The following is a 21,165-nucleotide window of genomic DNA, read 5'->3' on the forward strand; positions in this document are numbered from 1 at the left end:
AATTCTTATAGTGTTGATAAAAAGTCATGTGAAACTGTCTTATAAATTCGAGAACAAATTCTACTGTATGAACCAACTGATGTTTTAGGAGGACGGGGTGGCGGTGGTAGAGGCCAGTAATATTATAAATAAAATAATTTGGTCCTGTTTTTTTTTCTTCTTAGATCATGAAATAATTTGGTCAGCATCTGCAAGTAAAACAAATTCTGGTTTACATTTTGCTACTAGATTAATTGTAAATTTTCCAAAAAAACTTCTGTATTAATCTTAAATAGAAGAAAAATACCAGGGGTTTTTGACCTGTATAAAAAATAAAAGAACGTCCCCATTCGGATTCGGATATCAATTATCAATACATGTAAACATTTTCTATTAACTCAAATGATAATGTCTAACTTTTCTCCTCTTTTAGTCTCTCCTTTTCAAAAGGGGTGGGACAACAAACCCTAAAGACGCAGATCTCGACAGAGATGACAGGGTAATACCGTTATAAAACCTACGAATGTTTGCGGTCGTATAAAAAATAGGAAGATGCATATACAATGTATATGCATATCTATTGTATTTTCATTCCCCTTTTTATTATTTTTAAAAATTCTGGACCGTATGCATGATATTTTGTCCGTATTTTGTCGGCCCTTTATTGACATGTTATTGAAACAAACTACATCTTCGGTCTCGCTACATGTATGTTAATTTATCTGCTAAGAACGAAATTTCTAATTTAGTGTATATGCCCCCCTCCTCCCCCCCCCCCACAAAAAAAATCAAACACACAAATAAACAAATCACAAAACAAAACAACAAAAACAAAAGAAAAAAGATCACACATTCTTTGGTACAAGTATATATCTTGTACATATTACATTTAAAGATGTAGGATGAAATAAATTATACATGTATTTCAACTCACTGATACGAATTAGAACCCATTATAATAAAGAAATTGTATAAAACCGATTTCAACGAACGGCGGAACGAACGACGAGCGTTATGCAATATTGCGCCAGGAAGTAAGAGGTTGGGATATGGAGGAACGGAATTCTGGCCTAGTTCAGCCGGGAAGCCAGTGACTAATAATGTACATCCACTCGTTATTCTTAAGGTTTTTCGTCCCAGGGGAGACAATAAAAAATCAACCAGAAGGCGTGAAAGTCGTTGAGTATTACGTGTGGTTGTTTACATCGGGCACTCAAGGAATTCGTGTCTATTTGAATAATTTAGTTGATCCGTGAACATAAGGAAGAAAAAGTGTCAGGCAAATGAATTATTTCATATAAAAACAAGACTGAAAGCTTAAGGGCAATAATTTATATTTTATTACTAAAATACTTATAAAACCACAGCTATATTAATGTTGGATAAATAAATAATTCCTTTTTCATTAATGAGTATCTGCTTAAATAGCATATCAAAAGTACAATTTATGATATCTATGAAAAGCTTGAACAATATAAAGATATCATTAAATCGTGAAGTGAACAATGTTTGAACTTGTCGACATGAACTGTACAAGCCACAAATGAATGTTACACCACATATCAATAAAGAAGTGCTTTAAAATCTTTTACAACCATAATGATTATAAATATTAATATGTATTTGTTTTTAACTAATTACAAATTACGGTATCTAGTGTGATTCATCAGGTTACCTTGTTATTGAAAATATGTCGTTGAATGATACTATTTAGAAGAACAGGAGCCAAAAGGGGAATGATAACTCTTGATTTCACTTTCAACGTAAGTTCCTTCCTCAAACCATTTGTTTCATATGCTCTTATACCAGTAAATACAATATGCACATGTGTATATGTGTATTAAGTAGCTGTCTTTGTAAGAATCATGCAAAATCTGAAAAATGTGATACACCCCAAAAAAGGCTACATCTTTTACTTTTGTAATTAAGTTGTTTTATGGGTCTATACTATGAAATGTGTAATTATTCATTCAAATCTGCCTGCTCTTAGGTGATAGTTGACATCGAAAATACAGTAGATTCTATTGTATTTGATAGCCATTTACAGAGTTATTTTCCCTTAATTTTGAAATCAGTGCATTCTATATAATTTTTATCTCCTATGAGCACGGGTTATATGAAAAACCACATGTTTATTTCTGTTTACTTTGACATTTTAAACAAAATATCAAAAATAAAAATATGTAGGCTTTTTACCCATGAATCACATTTTGCATGATTCTTAGCTGGAGTGCTACTTAAATTATTTTATGCTTAAACCGTAGAAGCGACCGCTTCACCATACAATTCACTTGAAAGTACACAATAAATCAGAAAAAACACAACAAACTTGGGAGGTACAAGTCTTCAGTATGTCAGATCTCTATTAATATAATATCACAGAAATCTCTCTTGTTCATTAGATCGACTTCCGCGGCGCGCACTTAATTTTTTTTTTAATTAATAAGCTGCAAAAGATGACTCCAGGGTGTAATGTGACGACTTCCGGTATTTGGAAGAGTGAGGCGTGCCAGCTTAAAGCATTATTAATGATATGCAAGTTGAAACATGCTTGAATTTTAAACAATTGTTAACGAAACACAGATGATAACAACAATGACATCAGCCATTTTGAAGTTTTTCAAAGTTCTTTTCAAGCAACACACGGAGTTTAAATCGTTTAGGTTTGGTAGAGCTCAAATGAGGAAATAAAAAAAGTTTTGAATGACTTTTTTTTCATTTGAAAAACAAAGTATCAAAATATGTTACATGTAAAGAGACCGGTTTGAAAAGCTTAAGGAGGTAGGCCAAGGGAAAGGGACATCACTCTTGAAATCAGTGATATGTTTGTATCATTTTCAGTTTCACCAAAGCTTATCAAGCTTATATTTAAAACAGAATGAAATCGTCCAAGTTACTCTGATTCAAACATGAGATTGGTGTAAAATGCGAAATACTAACGTTCCAATGATTTGTATGAGTTGTGTCCCTTATCTTAGGTCTACCTCCTTAAATTAACTATAAAGCTACAGCATTTTTTTCTGGACCATTTCTAACGACATGACATACCTTATCATGTTACAAAGTTTGATGTGAAAAAGAAATATAATAAATCTAATGAAATAAAATCAATAATAATAAAAACGCATAATCTAACAACTAAACAATATATGTATCACGGTTATTTCCCTAATTCAAGAATGAAGTTACGATTGAGTTTTTCATTACAACAGTTATTTCTTACTTTATAAATGAGGCCAAACAACTATTAAAATAGGTGGGTTCTGAAATAGCAGCAAACTTTTAAAACATGGGTATTTACAATGAGTAATTAAACAACTTTTATACATTGTGCTGTACGATTTTTGTAAAAACGCGAATTTTCATTTACAACAGCGTTTTAGGACAAAGTCTGAGTCACAGTAAATTATACATATTTTACCCTTGACCTATCAGACCCAATGAGGGACTAATTTCAGTTCAACAGTAAGCAATCCGCTGTGTGAATCACGTGGTGCAAATAGGATGTTAAATTATGGGGTAACTCGTTCCGCTGAAAGTCGTCCCAAGTCTACTACCTATGGGGTCTCTCTAGCTTATACGTTTGTCCCCTTACAGGATTCAATTGCCTCATAATCGGATATCCAATATATAGCTAACAAAATCTCAAAAACAGTACTATAAATCATGTACGCCGCTGAAGAGGAATACGTATACTATCCTTAATTTTATGATAAATATGGGACCAATCGGGTGAGTTCTGAACAAGTAGACAAAGCCTCAATACAAAACAGGTTGTTAATATATTTACATGAAACACGCGATGTAAATTGTGGGATGCTTTAGCACTTAAAAAAAATCATGTAAAAAAAAGTTGAAATCATTTTTGTTTACGTATGTTTTTTTGGTAAATGTGAATACAGCCAAGTTTGTCTTAAATGATCTTCCACCGGAGAACAAAAATGGTGACCAACAGGTAGTCTTAATATACTTGTTAATTTCATAAAGATTGTAATACACAGAGCTTTATCTATCATAGCCTTTTAAGACAAATTACTTCTGAATAAATGTGGCTGCTACATGTAAGACAGATCTGACTGTATATTTAACCCTTTCCTTAAAACAGAACATCAGCATTGTGGAAATTACCCGGTCCTTTTAAGGAGCTAACATGGAAGCTACCGCGTAGCGGTTTCCCGCTCGATTCGTAGTCAGAAATGTCACTATCGTCGGATAAATGGTGACCTGAAACGATGTTGTCATCATCGTCGTCGCTGTCGGAATTCTCCGAAATATTTTCTGTCTTTTCCGTGACTGAAGGAAGTCTACTAAATCTATTTTCTGATCCAAGAGTTTCAGATGTAGGTCTTGAAGAACTGTCTATATTTGGTTTCAATTTTTCTATCTCACCCTCTATCTTTTCAAGTTTTTCTCTTTGTTTGGCTTGATCGACTAAATTTGCGAAATTTTTTCGTCCAAAGTGCTTCTTGACTACACCCTGGAATTTTGTTTTTGCCTTATCTTTTTGCAGTTGCTTCAGTTTGTGAAGATGCTCCGCCTTCTTCCTTATCTGTTCTTTTATACTATCGTTTTGCATCAAAGTTACAACTGTTCGAATTGACTTGTGCGTCAGTCGACTCGGCCCAAACGCTTGTCGTACAAAGCCTTCTCGTTGCTCATCTGGATTTTTGTCAAATTCGTCCCCTGGTCTAACTGGGCTTATACTTGCTGTTTCCTCGGCATCGACAACTTGTTTGAATTTTGTAAAATTTTTAACAAAGTTTTTACTTAGTGCGTCTCGCTGAACTTCGTTTTGTCTGTCTTTAAATTTTCTCATCATGTTGGTGGGTTTCTTGGTCTCTATAAGGTCGTCACCATATTCAGATTCTACATCACTCATGTCTAAAGAATATACGGACGATGTATCAGAATCAGTTTCTTGCTTATTGTTCTGGAGTTCTCTCACGAGTTTTAAACCTTCATCAGGAGTGATATCTTGTTCGGCAGACTCCTCGTCGTAGTCCTTGAAGAATTTTTCTTTTAGTTTTCTTTGCAAATTTTTCTGCAGATTAACTTCTGCAGTTGGTGATGCAATAACATGGATGAGAGTAGAATAACGATGGAACAACATACAGATGAACTGCACGAGAAGCATTAAACCGAATACAGCCGTAAAAGCAAAAGAGATTGGTTCAATGTGACCTTGACCGTATCCTGGATCGTTTGGCTTTTTTCCTGAACCACATGGGAGAGGTATTGATAAACTACCCTGTTCCTGTTTGTTTACTTCTGTTAGTGTGTAAACAATGGTCACAAACAAGGCATTCATCAACAGAAAAGCTAGACATACTTTGTTTCGGAGTTCAAGTAAGGACTTCTCCACACGTTTCTTGTGATCTTGGTCAAAATCTAAAGGTTTGAGATATCTCTCTATGAACTTTTGCCAAAAGTTGATCTCAGTCACTGCCATGTATTCTGTTTTGCTTCTATTTCCCTTCCTTGTACCATTTATTTCTTCTATCCAGTACGGGTTTTTCAGGTCATCTCTTTGTTTTTGTTTTTCTGGGGTGAACATTGGGTTGTCTGCAAAATAAACGGATATGCAAGTAAGTTTTCAAATAACAGATGTCACACATGTTTACAGTAACTTGTATTTTGAAAAATAAATAATTATATTAATTATTTTTATAGTTACATGTGCATTTCAGATTAAAAGGTGATCTGTACACATACTATAATGAAAATTACCAATTGTCGAAACAATAGGGTGATCATAACCCTGGAGCCCCTAACCACCCACCCCCCACGGCCCCAATCACACACACACCTACCTTGTATTGAAAAATGTTAACAGTTGACCTTTTAAGTAACCTTTCGAACTTTGACCTATACGATAGTGGATTTGTTGGATTTCACCATATTTGTTCCTTTTCTACATGTATTAAAAGTGTCTCAAAAAACGAAATGATTTGCCTTTGAGAGTGATTTATACATGTAAAATGTATATACCATTTCTTATTTTAAAGTGGCATATATATAAAAGAAAAAGTAGGCCAACAATACTGTAGATGATGAATGGATACGTCCTTTTACATGTAATCCAACTTTAGCGTTTTTTTACATGGTATTCATACTACAATACTTGAGTATTGCACAAGTGTGGAATGAAGTATATACAAATGTTTTTGAAGTCATAAAATACCGAGACGTCGGCTGGTTACAACTGAATTTTAAAATTTTCCCAGTCCTAAGCATTTGTCTCTTCTATGTCTGCCCAACTTTTGTGAAGTAATGTCAGCGGTAGCTAGGGAACTAAACCTGCCTTTGCGACTGATACCTACTTATCGGTATTTATATTTGCTTGTAGCTTCCATAAGATTAGTGTAGGCCAACAATTGGTCAGCATTGATAACGGCATGGTAGTTCCTTTTTTTCGTTAAAAAGACAAAGGTCCAGCAGTTAATCTCAGAAAAGTACAAAATTAATCGTAAGTTATGAAGTAACAATGCTCTTTTCTGTTGTAACCCCCATTGCTTAGGGGATGACCATTTGATTCTGAGGGGCTGGAAAAATTGTGGAATTTTTGTTTCAACATTCTCAGGGCCAGAATATTTATTTCAATGAAATGGTCGTCCCCTCTTGATAAAATTTTCACTTAGGCGTATTTTTGTGAAATTTAAACTTACGTCTTTGCTCTCCTGCCCCTTCGAACAGAACAGACTGATGTGAGAAGGGCGTAATATCTTCACCCCCAGCCAGACCCATCGGTTCGTCATCACGCTCGTGTGATAATATGCTTGGTCTGCTTATTGTGGTTAATCGGTTCTCCATATCATCAAGCCTATCCAAGATCGCACGAAGACGAGCATCCTCGGTTTGAGTTCCTCCCTGAGGACAGCACATACATCTGAACAAATGTGAAAATGCAAATTTAAAATGAACCGGCGTCAATATTTAACAGTGTGTCTTCATAACCTCTGCATCCTATCAACAATTAGAAAAAATAGATAAACCTGTACACATTCGGCATGTCATTACTTTTAAAGGCAGCTGAAAACATTTTTTTTTGTCACAGTTTCTATGTATCCAAGACATTTTCTCGAGCAAATTACATTTCTACACACCTGAATAAATTTCCGAATGAAAACTGGTAGTCGGAGGTTTGGTTTGGTGCTGCTTGGTTTGTACTGGGTCCCATTACCCAGTTCCTTATATCATCCACCCTTGATCTTCTCTGCGGGGTTCCGGAAGACTGTGGGGTACCAGCAACAGTTCCCGTATCTCTCGTTCCCCACGAGATATCATGTAGGTTTCCTAGGGCATAAATCATCATCAACATTGACATCGATGGAATGGCAAGAAAGTATAGCATCCCATGTATTAAGCACCAGAATTCCTACAATGGCAATATTTAAAACAATTCTGTAAGAATATTTTTAATCTGGAGCAAACTTTCAATATGTTGTGAAAAAAATTGTCACAGTGTTTTGGAGATTTCAAACTGAATTGGATTTTTTAAATATATTGCTGTGCTAAAACCAACAAACTTTTGAAAACTTCCTAAGTTTTGACATTACATGTACAAGTAAAAAAAATAACAATTACAGCCTAAAACATTTCATGTTCTTTTTGAATAAGCGTGTTATGCAAACATCAAAAATGAACGCATAATTTATTTTTAATCACTTCGGCGGACCTTTATAACCACTTCATGTAGATTTTCTTCCTGTCATTATTTATTTCGCCTTTATGGAAACATTATCTTAAAGCATTGGTACAACCAACTGTACAAATGAACTTTTTGTGTACACAGTAATTAATTTTCAAGATGGGGTTAAGTACTAAGTAAGTAATATATTAAAACTTTGAAATATCAAAAATATCAAAATTAACATTCCTCGCCACGATGGATCCAGTATTGGTCTTTAATGACCAATACAATAATTATTATGAGACTCTGGATTTAATTAAATACAGTAACTTCTCTGTTTAAGAATCAGGCAAAATATATATATAAGGTATGGCACATGAAGAAAAAAACGCAGAGATTTTATGGCATTATCCAAGTATTTACATCTCATGACCACCAGAAACAACAATCAAAGTATTTATGAAGTTTGCCCTTTTAAGACACTGATGGGTCAAATTCAATGTATATGAGGCATGTACATGGTCTTACCTGGGGATGTAGAAGTGCTGATATCACAAATGATAGTGAAACAAACAGCAAAAAGAACGTAGTAACAGAGCACCATTTTGCCTCAACAGCCTCCTTCAGGAGCCCCACTATAACTATCATCATAATGAGGGCGTAGGCCGTGGATAATATCGCTGCATAGCTCAACTGGGTAAGAAATACAAAGTAAGTTGTATAAATCGAATTCTCAAATACGGTTTTAAATTTCTTCAATTCTTTAATCACTTTTTGTTAGAATTGGGAGCGTATAGTTTCCTATCGTCATGCTAACTCATTATTTATATAAAAGGAATAGGACTTAGTAAACTTGGCGACATCGGAGCAAAGAAAGCTAACGTCGTATTCCTGTCCATAAAAAGAAGTTTTCATTCGCTAAACCTAGTCCTGATCGCGCTACATGCACACGTGTAAAAATCATTTATATTAACTTCCAAATATTAGTTTTGTTTACATTTGTCAGCTAATATATTATGTGATTAAATATGTAAAAAATAACTACGCAGTTAAAGCTTTTTCATCAACTTTTTTTTATTTTAACTCTTTCAAAGGCTTGTATTACCTGTGCCTCTTTCTTAGCTGTAAAACACAGAATAACCATGATAACTACAGGCAGCAGATTTACAACAAAAGCTGTCCAAGGCTGAATCGCAGGAAATGCAGTATAGAGGGCACCAAGGACCATCAACAGAATAGTACCAGGTGTCAAAAGAGACGATGCCAACAAGAGCATCTGATAGCCAACACACAGCAAAGAAATGTCATCGTTTTTAGAAGTGACGTTTTTCCAGTCGAGTAAAAGATCGATAATATTTGCCATTGTTGATGGAGACCATCTACGGCGTTGATTATAGAACTCATAGAATCCTTCCGGGGCAAAGGTCAACGCATCAGATGCAGCTACGTATTCAACCTTGTAACCTTGCTGCAACAATAGCGTGCACAACCATCTGTCTTCGCCTATGCAAGAAAATATTTAATCTGATAGAGAAACTGATAATGAACAAATCTTAATATATAGATGTAACTAAAAGCAATTTCTATAATACAATGAAGTCAAAGTAAATGCAATACTATCTTTTTGTGGTAATATTTCAAGCGTACACATATTAACAACATTTACTATTAAAAGTGCGTGTCTTCCGAAAATGTAAAGATCACTATTAAAGTAATTCGAAGATGTAACATCATGTGTACATACAAAATTGGAGTAGCGTTGTACTGAAAGTGTTCCATTACATGTCAAACGTTAATTGAAAAAAGAAATTAAATCACTATACTTCCACATATACATTTTTGTATATGAATGTACCTTTTTTACACACCAGTCATCCTTTGTTTATGTGTAAATAACATTTAATCAATCAAATTAATTATCTTTATCATGATTTGAATACATTAGTACATACTGGTGCATGTTTTTATTGCTAGAGTATAGACCTAGAAACACTAAGAAAATAGTTTTACATAGAAACATGTATTTCTGCTAACAACTAAGCAGTGCGATAGTGATACATTTACGTCACACCTACTGTATTCTTACCTTGATCATACTGAACATGTTGATATGCTTCTTGTGGCATTTCCGTGTACCGTCTCATGACGTTGTCGTCCATAAGGGAAGATCCTCTAAACAAACTGAAACAGCCGGGACTGCATAACACACAACCAATCATATTCTCTGCTGCTTTTTGTAACCAATGACTGACGGCATACTCAAATTTTTGGTACCAGATCATAGGCCCTAAAACAAATACATTTATATTAAAAGTTTGAAAAACAAATAATAATTTTTTCCTTGCTACTGACCAACTTTTTTAGGGTCTAGCATAATCGCCTTTATGGGAATTTGAAAGTAAAGTAGTACAGCCAACTGCCATCGGAGAGGAAGCCCAACTTTTGAGATACCTGACCAAGGCACTCGTTAAGAATGTGTCCTACAGTTGTACTAAAGCATTTATTGACACTTATCAAGTGAAAATGATTTAAAACATTTAGGGCCAATACATGATTTATATGTACGGTTTACTTGCTTATATTGATTTCTTTAAGCGAAAACCGATGTTTCATATATAAAATTACATCAAATAAATATCTATTACTGTATTATTTTGCAGGGGCGGATCCAGAAATTTAAGAAAGGGGCTATAATTCTGCACATTTTAAATCGCAAAATTCAACGTTTCCTACTAAAAGAGTATGTCCAACCTCCGGAACCCTCTTTCTTGATTCGCCTCTAGTATACACACTGAACACACTTTACCTCCGCCAATAGGGTGGATACGACCACATGCAGCGCCGACAGTTAGATTCTTCTTCATTCTGTCCACAAGAAGTTGCACGGCTGACGGTTGGAAATCTACGTCGCCGTCCAAAGCCAGGATGAACGTGTTTTCAGCAATGATTTGTTTACTTTTTCTGCTCTTTTTCAATGTAAGTAGTTTGTGTCCGAGGAAATAATACATGTACATCACCTTAAATGAAAACATACCAATATAGTTTAATTTTCTCTTTAAGACATGTTTTGATTGGCTGAAATAATAAGCGCTATTTTCAATTCACAAAATTTCTCTGTGTCATAACGTCTAAGCACGAAAGTCCTATTTCAATCTAAGTTATAAGGAATGGTGATATTTTTGTTTGGAATATTCGAAATAAACACAAATTGTTTATAAACACGCGCTTTGTTTATATATGATCGACCACAATTATCCCCCAGGCCACAAAATAAATACGAACATTCCTTAAAGAAGATAAAAGAAAAAATGGAAGTCCAGCAAATACATGTAATCTAGGGAAGGACCCAGAATTTCAGACTTTGTTAACAGAAGGAAAGAAGCAAGGCAATACAAATTTTGTTAATAATAAAAATAGTTTCGCAATACATGGACATAGATGCAATAATAGATGAGAGGCGAATGTCTGGCATGGTTATTCTCAGATTCGCACCAGGTGTAATCATAGTTGCATGGAACAGTATATATATATATAGAAAACGCTGATTTTGCTGTAAACCTCAATATTAAATATAAAATGTCAATGTTAGCTTAAAATGAATGAATGACAGTTTGCTAGAATAAATAGTGAATATCTATTGTGAATGTTGTAGATAGATTACTGCTAATTAATCAAACCTCATGTAAAAAAATCATGCAAAAAATTTCTTCACTTTGCGAAGAAATTGTATCAGCGGATGAATATACCTTTGTGTTAATTAAGCGGTTACATATATGTTGTCGTAAGAGATTTAGCTCTTAAAGATGTGGAACAATTATTTATTCGAGATATTAATTACCTGACTCCATCTCTTTTTGTGACGAATTTTCTGTTTGTCTTTTAAATGAGCAATAAGTTTGTTACCCCCGGGAAGTTTCCAGACGAGCTGGCCGCCATAGGGCGTAGGAATCTTAATGGGGTCCTTGATAGAAATTGCTTTGTTGTGAACAGCACTGAAAAAAAAGAAAATGTTTATTAGAATTGAAACGAAATAGAATTTGGTTTTTACGTATGTACCATTGCTTATTTAAAGGACCGAAAACAATCGATGAACGAACATAATGTTACTGGTATATGCAAGAATTTAAAAAGACCCTGAATGGCTGTAATCAATATTATAAAGGAAACAAATTATTTCTACAATGATTGAGATTAAACTTAAGATTTAGGATGTTTTAGAATTAGAACAATTCTAAGAGGAAATAACTATATAAGTAGCTGTCTTTGTAAGAATCATGCAAAATCTGAAAAATGTGATGCACCACAAAAAAGGCTACATATTTTTATTTTTGTATTTAAATTGTTTTATGGGTCTTTATTATGAAATGTGTAATTTTCATTCAAATCTACCTGCTCTTAGGAGATAATCAACATTGAAAACCTAATAGATTCTATTGTATTTGAGTGTCATTTACAGAGTTATCTCCCTCATGTTCGAATTCTACAGTGCATTCTATACAATTTTTATCTCCTATGAGCACGGGTTATATGAAAAACCAAATGTTAATTTCTGTTTACTAAAGCATTTTAAACAAGATATCAAAAATAAAAATATGTAGGCTTTCAAAAAATGTATCACATTTTGCATGATTCTTAGCTGGAGTGCTACTTAAAATCTATTGTTTCCTGTCTTCGTTTTGTTTTTGGGTATCTTTTGTGCAACGTTTATGCAGACCTACCTTGCAGCAACGCTTACACAGTCGAGAAGAATCTTCACATAGGAGTTAACAGTATACTCATACTCCCCCTCACCGTGTGGTTGGAAGGCATCGTCAAAGAAAATATGAGCTGCAATCATACAAAAGCGTTCGAAACGAAATTTGAAGTTTTAATATGACAGCTAGCTCTGTTACATTATGTTCACGTGACGCTATCATATCACTCTTTGCAGGAATAGGAATATGCATACATGTATTTACGCTGTAATGTTCTTCAGACACAACCATGGGCAGAATGGCTGATGTGGTGTGTCAACAAGATTTCAAATGACAATTATATGTCTCTATAAGCGTTGCTAACAATAACTGCAATCATTTCTGTAACATCGGAGTTACAAAGTCGATTTTCAGTTACTGTCGTTCTGTTTGTGTGTATGTATGTGTACTTTCTAGTTTGTTTGTATTTTTTGTATTTTTTTTCTTCGCTTGCGTTTTATATTTCTGATGGTCCCGGATGTAAGCCCTTTCCACAAATTTTCATGAACTTTTTCGGTAATATGGTCAGTACTTTATTCTGAACATTAAATTTTGCTGCGGCACTGCACAACAGTCGTACACCGTTGAAATATAATGTTTATAATCTGGTGGTGCTTTTTGTGTGTCATTAGAACGAGTTAGCTTTATCGTTTTAACGATTAGTCGTTATAACGAAATGGAAATAAAACAATTAACACATGGCATGCATTTCTCCAAAAAAGATAAGCATTTCATAGTATTACGTGGTTTTGAGTTGGAATACTATTATTTTTTCGTTAATACATAATGCTTTATATAACTAAAAGTTATGATTCAGTAGCCTCTTTGGCAGATAAGAAATATTATAACTGTGTTCGGATCGAATCACGTGACTACCTTCCATTTCATAGTAGTCAGGGTCGTGGATACTGAGATACTGCATCATATTTCTTCTTGTACATTGGTCTTCATCCATCCTGAACATAGAAAAAACAGTGGGGTTATTAAAATTATTTTCGGAAAAAAATTAGGTTATCTCCCGAAAATATGAATGATTAAGCTCCAAACGCACCTTTCAGTCCGTTAGTTCGTAGATTTCACAGGAAAATCAAAAGTTTGGGTAGTAATTGAATATTTTATAAGGATTTTGATTTCCTTGTTCGCCCTAACTACGAAAACCATGCAATAAAAACGAACAATACATATTTCACGATATGTGTAAATTTCTATACAGCAACTTTACCTGCAGATACTTTTAAGCACTTGTGTCATTTCGTTCTGAGTTTCATGCCACATTGTGGCACACATGTAAATCATTGGTGTCCTGTTAGTTCTAAGGAATGACCAATCGTCTGCTGGATTGTAACTTGGATCTTCTGGCCATTCGGGTATTGGAACTTTTGCTTTTCTATTCTGGAAGCATTCAAATTAAAGTAATGTCGATTATTTATGCACATACAATTTTTAATTGCATTATTAGCTAAATTACAGTCATAATATTTTTATCTACTGGTTTCTGTAAAATCATGAGTGATCTCCAAAAACTTTGCGTAGGACTCGTTATTTTTCTCAGTAACGCATCTATCGTTTTGATATACATTTCTGCATTTTCTAACGAAGTCATGACCTCGGGTTTCCAATATTAAACGGAACTATTAAGTTAAAACTAAAACAATATACGTAGATACCAACAACTTGCCGCATTTTTATGCATGGAAAAGAGGTTGAAGTCCAGCCGTCTTAGATATTAAAAGTAATGTTAGAATGATACTCACGGTTTCGACAGTTGTTTTGTATTCTTCGTCTGTTCTCCTTCTGTTCAACATCATCGAGGGTTCAAGCAGAACACCACAGTAAAGTGGCTTCACAAATAGTCTGAAAGAAAACATTTACATAATGGTCAGAGATTCTAATACCAGAGATGGTATTTGCAAATAGGTACATCGTTAATGTAAAACATATCAAAAAGTCTAGGGATGAACAATACGTAGTCAGCATACATGTACAACATATATATATATATATATATATATATATATATATATAGAAACTATTCGGTAAGTGAAACCTACAAACAAATAAGTAAAATGAATGCACACTATGTCGAGTATGGACAAGAAACGTCGGTACGGAAAGGGTCACAATAAGTGCCACTCTACATTCCAAAATTAGTTTTAGTAAGTAGGTGTGTCTTTATTTTCATAATGTAGATGTTCGTGTAGGCTAGAATTGGTTTGAGTTGCCTCGGAAAATTTTAATGAAAATTTGAAGTAATAATTCGAGGTCATCCTTTTAAATCTAATAGATGTAGTTGAAAGAGTAAAAAAAAGAATCAAGATTCTAGTGGAATTCAAAAGAATGTAATGTAGGGACAAAGATTACACAAGGAAAACAGACACACACAACAAAGAATATAAAATAACCAAAACTAGAAATCATTGGATGGACTCCATCTTTGTGGGACCCGCCATGATAATAAAGCCAAATATACGAAATGGATTAAGATGATATACACAAATGCCAAGTATCAAAAGCCTACATCGAAAGACATAAAAGTTACAGCCTGGACAAGAGCTTGTCAATGAAAAAGAACAGGAATTCAACCTTGAGGTCAAAGTCAAAGTCATAGGTTACTGTCCAAGGTACATAATCTATTGTGTTTAGGTGATCTACCCACATGCCAAATATCAAAATCCCACATCAAAAAACAAAAATATTCAACCCAGACAAGAGTTCGTCAATAAAACACAGGAATTTGACCTTGAGGTCAAAGTTCAAGGTCATGGGCCACTATCCATGGAACACAACATTGTCTTTACGTGGTCTACCCACATGCCAAATATTAAAAGCTTTCATCGATATACGAAAAAGTTACAACCCCGATACGAGTTTGTCACTAAAAAACAAGAATTTAACCTTGAGATCAGAGTTCAAAGTCATTGGCCACGATCCATGGTACGTGACACATTGTCGTTAGGTGATCTATGCACATGCCAAATATCAAAAGCATACATCCAAAGATAAAAAAAGCTACGGCCTGGTGGACATGAGTTTGCTGCGGACGGACGGACAAAGTGATCACTATAGTATAGTGTGACCGCCACTTTTCGAGGTGGGTCGCTAATACAAAGTGACAAAAATAAATGAACAACTCGGACTCCCCTAAAAACTGGAAGCATGGACCACGGTTATACAAAATGTACTTTTAAAGGTATTTAAATGGCGGAAGTCAAAATATCGTAGTTTTACATGGAAGATGTAACTGTGTGGTAATGATTGGATCGCGGCATGCCTTTTAATGTTTAGGGAGTCCCTCTTACGTTCATGTATATTTCTTTGTTTATTGCAAGGTTTACATGCATTTTAAAATTACGAAGGTTTAGCATAATATGATGGTGTAGCGTATTACCTTTGCAGACTATGATGCCATATTAGAATATAAGAGAAGAATGGATTGGAAGCCAAGCATAAGACCCTACGTAAATATATATGATGAGAAATAGAGGTTGAGTTGTCCCTTAGAACGGCTATTAGGATTAGAATGAGAAATGAAAAACAGACGTCCTAAGTAATGGCTTTTGATATGAGTGAGACAGGGGAGGAAGGAGCTGTCAAGGTCTGGTTTCATAAAGAATCTCAAATTGAGATTTTCCCAAAATCCTTCCTCAACTCAAATTTCGACCAATCAGATCAAATGACATTGAAGATTTGAGGAAACCACAGGGCATGAAATTCTCAACTTTAGATTTTTTATGAAACCCAGGATAGTTTACTTAGAAAGGCTATTAGGATGAGGGAGAGAGGGGAGGAATAGGAAGGTGTTAGCTATATCCTTAGAAAGGCTTTTATGAGTTACACACAGCCTACAACCGAGCAATGTACTTATACATCAAAATGTACATTTTTCTTACATTGGTTAAGTCATTGAAAATAGAGACGATAGCTGAAAGGATCGAGATAGGATTTGCAACTGATTAGCCATTTAAAAATAATTAAACATGCTGTAAATATTTTTAATTGTTTTTCTTTTGAGAAAACGTACACTGGTTCCCTGATCGTTTCTGTTAAATCTGATAACCAATCAGAAACGACCTTACATTTGATATCAAGAAAAACCAGAAATGAATATATTTTAGTATATTTTTGATATTCTAAATAAACATATTAAGTTCTGTAAAATATACTCCACAAAAAATGTTAAGGGTCACTTAATTTTTTCTTAATATTCAAATTTGGATTTTGGATTTCCACCATTACGACAGTGATTTTAAACGTTATTAAACTGTCATTTGTTTTTAAGGAATTTGTTTTCATTGTTATAGTGATTAATTTATATAATTTTTTACATAGATGCTGATAATAATAAAACTAAATTTATCGAATTTTCTATAATGGCCCTTAACATTTTTTGTCACACTGAGATATTTGTAACTTAGTCATTGCAACAGATAGATGTATGGAAAGATAAAAAGCTCGAGGGGGGCGTTGTTTATATCCTTAGAATGGATATTTGGATGAGAGATATGGAAGATGTTGCCTATATCCTAGAACGACTATTGGGATGACGGAGAGATGAAAGTTGTCGTATATATCCTTAAAGTGGCTATTGGGATGATGGGAGAGATTGAAGATAATTGTCTATATCACAATGGTTTTTTTGGATGAGAGAGAGGATGGATGTTGTCTATATCATACGTATTGAGGGGGTTTGTTTATGTCCTGACAATGGCTATCGGGGGTAGCATAGAAGGGGAAGGTAAGAGAGAAACCTCTAGCAAATGTTTAATCACCGCCCAGCTGTTACAAAAAGCGCCCTCTCTTTGGTTATTCAGCGTGCCCACCCGTTCTTCAACTCCTGTATATGCCCCTGACTATATCAAGTTTATCGATACTACATGACTTACTTGTCCGTCGATGAAAGACGTTCTTTCTTCGGTGTCCAAATATAGTTAGCCATCAAAAGCAAGGAGAAATAACTCAAAAGGCCACCAACAATCAAAGGCCAGTAATCATTGAACTGTTCGCTCATTTTAAGTATTGGGTTATGATTGTCGTCAGTCCAGTGCGGAAATATTAAGAAACATTTTTTTCCGAATTTGAACTCGCCAGCGTTTTCCAAACTTGGACTAGGACTACTTTTATCAGGCGTCGACATAAAGGCAAGTAACAGAACTAGCGAAATAGGTGGAGATATAGCCAAAGGTAGTCCGAATGCCAGTCTTTGTGCTACGACTTTACATGCAGCCTTGCCTATTTTAAAACAAGCCCCATTCAGAACAATGTATATCAATGCTATGATATATGGAAGCCATTTTTTCAAAGGTTCACAGCTGTTTAAAACTACCCCATCTACTAGAGTCGTATTCATGATAGAGGAGTGATTTATGACTTGGAGTTTTAGTTTAGGATACTTGAAGTATATCATATCTACACAATTCTTGCCACATATTAAAGAACCATAAATCACTGGCAGGATACATGTTGTCAGGATTATTTTCCAACACATTGTTATGAATAGTATTTTACTTCTACTCCGCATGAAGGAACGTTTTAAACCTGATAATCCGCCAGAGTCTCTAGTTCCCTTTGGTACAAAGTTTTCCCACCAATTCACAGATATACAGATGCATGCAACTGCCAAATAAATAACTATTTCACGCCGTTGTTGGTCAGTACCGTTTTCCGATGACGGATTAAGAATATAGTAACATATCAAACCGAGGCTACCAATGTGTACCAGAACAATGACCACATTCATTACAACAGATCCGAACATTTTTCCTAGGCTGTCCTCTCTTTCATTATCTTCATACCCGTATGCCACGTCAAGCTTATTTCGGGACGGATACATTATTTTCAGAAGACCTGGAACCGTTCCGACATTTAACATAACTATCATGCCAACGACAGGGTCGAGATTTGGTAAGACAATAAAAACCAAAATACATAGCCCGACTGAATGAATAGTCTCTACAAGCAGTGCCTGTAAAGAAAAATACAATATAAGATATGTGTTGTTATTTCATTTCAGAATAAGCAATATTATGCATATTTTTATTACATGTAAAACATGGTGTATTCTCTAATGTGTGTTAAAAATCAAAAGGGCCTAACCATATGTAAATGCCCAAAGCATTTAATGGCCGCTTCAGATTCTTCAAAGAAATAAAAACAAAATGCAAGTAGTTGCTTAATATGTGGATGGCATTTTCGATAAATTGACGGCCCTTGGGACGGGAAGTTTTTACCACCGGTTATTACTTTGTGTGTACTATTTTGTTTATTGTATTCCTGCATTTTGTTTGTCTGTTTTCCATGTCTTGTCTTTGTCCCTGGATCACATTCTTTTGATTTCAGCTAGAATCTTGGTTCTCTTGATTTCTTTTAATACTTTTTAAAAAAAAAGATATAAATACCTCGGAAATTTATTTCAAGTTTTTATATGACATTTGAATTTGTTAACTCTTTTCGCCAAAAGCCAACTATTTTTTTTATAATTGGTGCTGGAATAGCAATATAGTACAAAATATTGTAAATAATAGAGGTACATGTAGCTACATATAAACGGGTATTTTTTTTTTATCTAATTTCAAGTTGTGTGAGCCTGAACAAATTTTATAGGAACTTCTGTTGAAGATTTTATAGGACTAATTCGTTCCCGTGAATCCGCGCCTTTGGTAACATTTTTAGGATTTCATGTATGGTATATAATCTTGTTTATTTATTGTTTTTTTTTTATACTTTGTGGAACATTACACATGTATATTTTATAGCAATACTTACTGCAAGAAGAACTGAAAATTTCAGAGGTTTTGTTGTCTTGAAAATTATTTTGTTCAAACTTTTGACTAAGGTAAAGACGTAAGGGGCAAGCATGCACAACAAGACTGCCCACATCCACGTCACTTCCGTATAAGGTTGCTCATCTCCAAATGTATATTGGACACTTCCGTAGAAAGTTTTCAAGTTGGGTTCACTATCACCCGGTACGTTAAGTCTTGTCAACATGTACACAAAAATAAGTTTTGATATCACAGCTGATAAACAAACAATCACTGCAAACGCAGTGACGAAAACAATTCGTGTTCCTTTGGAAACAATTCTCCAGAACTGGTAATCAGATTTACTGATCGTGTCCTTGTTCTGAATTTCAAAGACGTCCCACGGTTCCTTCCTGAAATATACATGTATAGTCATTTCATTTTAATTTGAGAAAAGGCAATATGGTTTCTTCGCAAGCTAGAAAAGTGGCCAGTGAACCCTATCTAAACCGAACCCTGAAAAATCTGAAGACCTGTTTAAGCCAGACACTATCAACAGTCCAATAATATTAGTTTAAAAATGCTTTTTGAACCTTGATTAACAGAACACCTGTCTACACCAAACACTGTTCACAGTCCCTATATATCAATACATGTATAACTGTATTAAGAACCCGTTTCAACCGAACCTATTTTAAAATCCAACTGGTGTTCGGTTTAGACAGGTTTCACTTGCTACAAGTCCCTTTCGTTATATAAAAGAATATATGAAAAAGTTTATTGACAGCATGTATCCCTCTGATAGCAAATCTACTAATTATTGCGGGTATATATACCGGTATATATAATAAAGAGGGACTTGTACAAATGTAGCAAATCTAGGTTTCACTGTATCACATGTAAGTGTCATTTTCTGTAAGAATCAGGCAGTGGATGAAACATTGTACATATACATGTATGAAATAACCCATCATATTTAAAATATAATTTTACTGTTTGCACCATCAGAATCAAGACCAATGAAGACAAGATTTATTATATCATTTTGGTTAATAGAAGTAAACTCACGGCAAATGAATATTTCAGGGTCAGTATTCTGATGAAAACAAATTTCCCAACATATCCATTGACGGATGTAGAGACTAAATAAGAAGAACACGTCCTCGATTGACAGTACATGCATTTTGTCAGATCAGTTTTTTAATGCTTGATTCAGATTCTTCCCATAACCAATTTCGCCGATTCTTGCAAAGACTTTTTCTTAAAAGTTTTTCTTTTTTTTCTGTTAATTGCGACTACTAATGCAGTGAGGGCTTGCACGTAATTCATATGTATACATTATTGTAATATTATTTTAATGAATAAAAATAAGACAAAAAATGAAAAGTCCTGTTTTCTGCTTCCAGCAAAAATAAATGTAGGTACATGTGAGTAGGCAGGTATGGAAATTTTCTTTTTTTTTCAAAAAACATATTATATTGAGTTAATGAGGAAAAAATCTAGACTCTGACAGTCGTCGAGTACAAATAGTCATAAAATGTTTTGGTTAGGCACACAAAATACGTAGGTAATGTAGCAAGAAACAGACGTATATTGTTTTTGCCCACTACTACCGTTCTATGTTCAATAATTAGGTTTGGTGTGAAGCAAATAATCTGAAGACGAAAAACCTTGCAATCTATACACTACAGTAATTTGGTAAATATATACACCGAATTGTTTATCAGGAAGTTCTTGTCGCCTAAGCTCGAGATCAAATCCCAAACCCACTAAAATGCACTCCTACATGTTTATAAAGCTTGTGAAAAAATACTAAAGCTCTGTGAGAAGTTTTTGCACTGAAAACTGGTACCAAGAAAGCGTTACGAACTGATGGACGGAAAAGAGTAAAACAGTACCCCCTTTTTCCTGCGATCGAAGGGAAAATATCTTTAAGTCTTTCAACCTACTTAAAATATACTGTACAAAAATTTTGCTAAATATACAACGCTGGGCTAAGTTGCTGAAACATTTATTCGCTAAATATAATATATATCCATCTGCAACATTAAAACTGATCTGTTCAACGTGTCATAGTTTTCTA

General features: G+C 34.4%; 1 protein-coding gene across 3 annotated transcripts in view; it reads right to left on the reverse strand.

The window, feature by feature from the left end:
- Positions 1-1,296: 1,296 nt before the first annotated feature.
- LOC148599613 (chitin synthase chs-2-like) overlaps positions 1,297-21,165 on the reverse strand; it is a 33,852-nt gene continuing 13,983 nt past the window's right edge. For all 3 annotated transcript variants that reach the window (XM_088559521.1, XM_088559523.1, XM_088559522.1), the window contains exons 3-16: positions 19,105-19,495; positions 17,226-18,304; positions 14,097-14,196; positions 13,565-13,734; positions 13,219-13,298; positions 12,328-12,436; positions 11,448-11,601; positions 10,416-10,626; positions 9,696-9,896; positions 8,715-9,112; positions 8,138-8,302; positions 7,083-7,354; positions 6,645-6,865; positions 1,297-5,541 (exon numbers count right to left, since the gene is read on the reverse strand). In XM_088559521.1, coding sequence (XP_088415647.1) covers positions 4,076-5,541; positions 6,645-6,865; positions 7,083-7,354; positions 8,138-8,302; positions 8,715-9,112; positions 9,696-9,896; positions 10,416-10,626; positions 11,448-11,601; positions 12,328-12,436; positions 13,219-13,298; positions 13,565-13,734; positions 14,097-14,196; positions 17,226-18,304; positions 19,105-19,495 — 5,017 coding nt within the window. In that variant the 3' untranslated portion in view covers positions 1,297-4,075. The remainder of the gene's footprint in view (positions 5,542-6,644; positions 6,866-7,082; positions 7,355-8,137; positions 8,303-8,714; positions 9,113-9,695; positions 9,897-10,415; positions 10,627-11,447; positions 11,602-12,327; positions 12,437-13,218; positions 13,299-13,564; positions 13,735-14,096; positions 14,197-17,225; positions 18,305-19,104; positions 19,496-21,165) is intronic.

The sequence above is a fragment of the Perna viridis genome, chromosome 13 (genome assembly GCF_037379345.1).
Source record: "Perna viridis isolate PV_CMFRI_1.1 ecotype Kerala chromosome 13, ASM3737934v1, whole genome shotgun sequence".
NCBI classification, from domain to species: domain Eukaryota; kingdom Metazoa; phylum Mollusca; class Bivalvia; order Mytilida; family Mytilidae; genus Perna; species Perna viridis.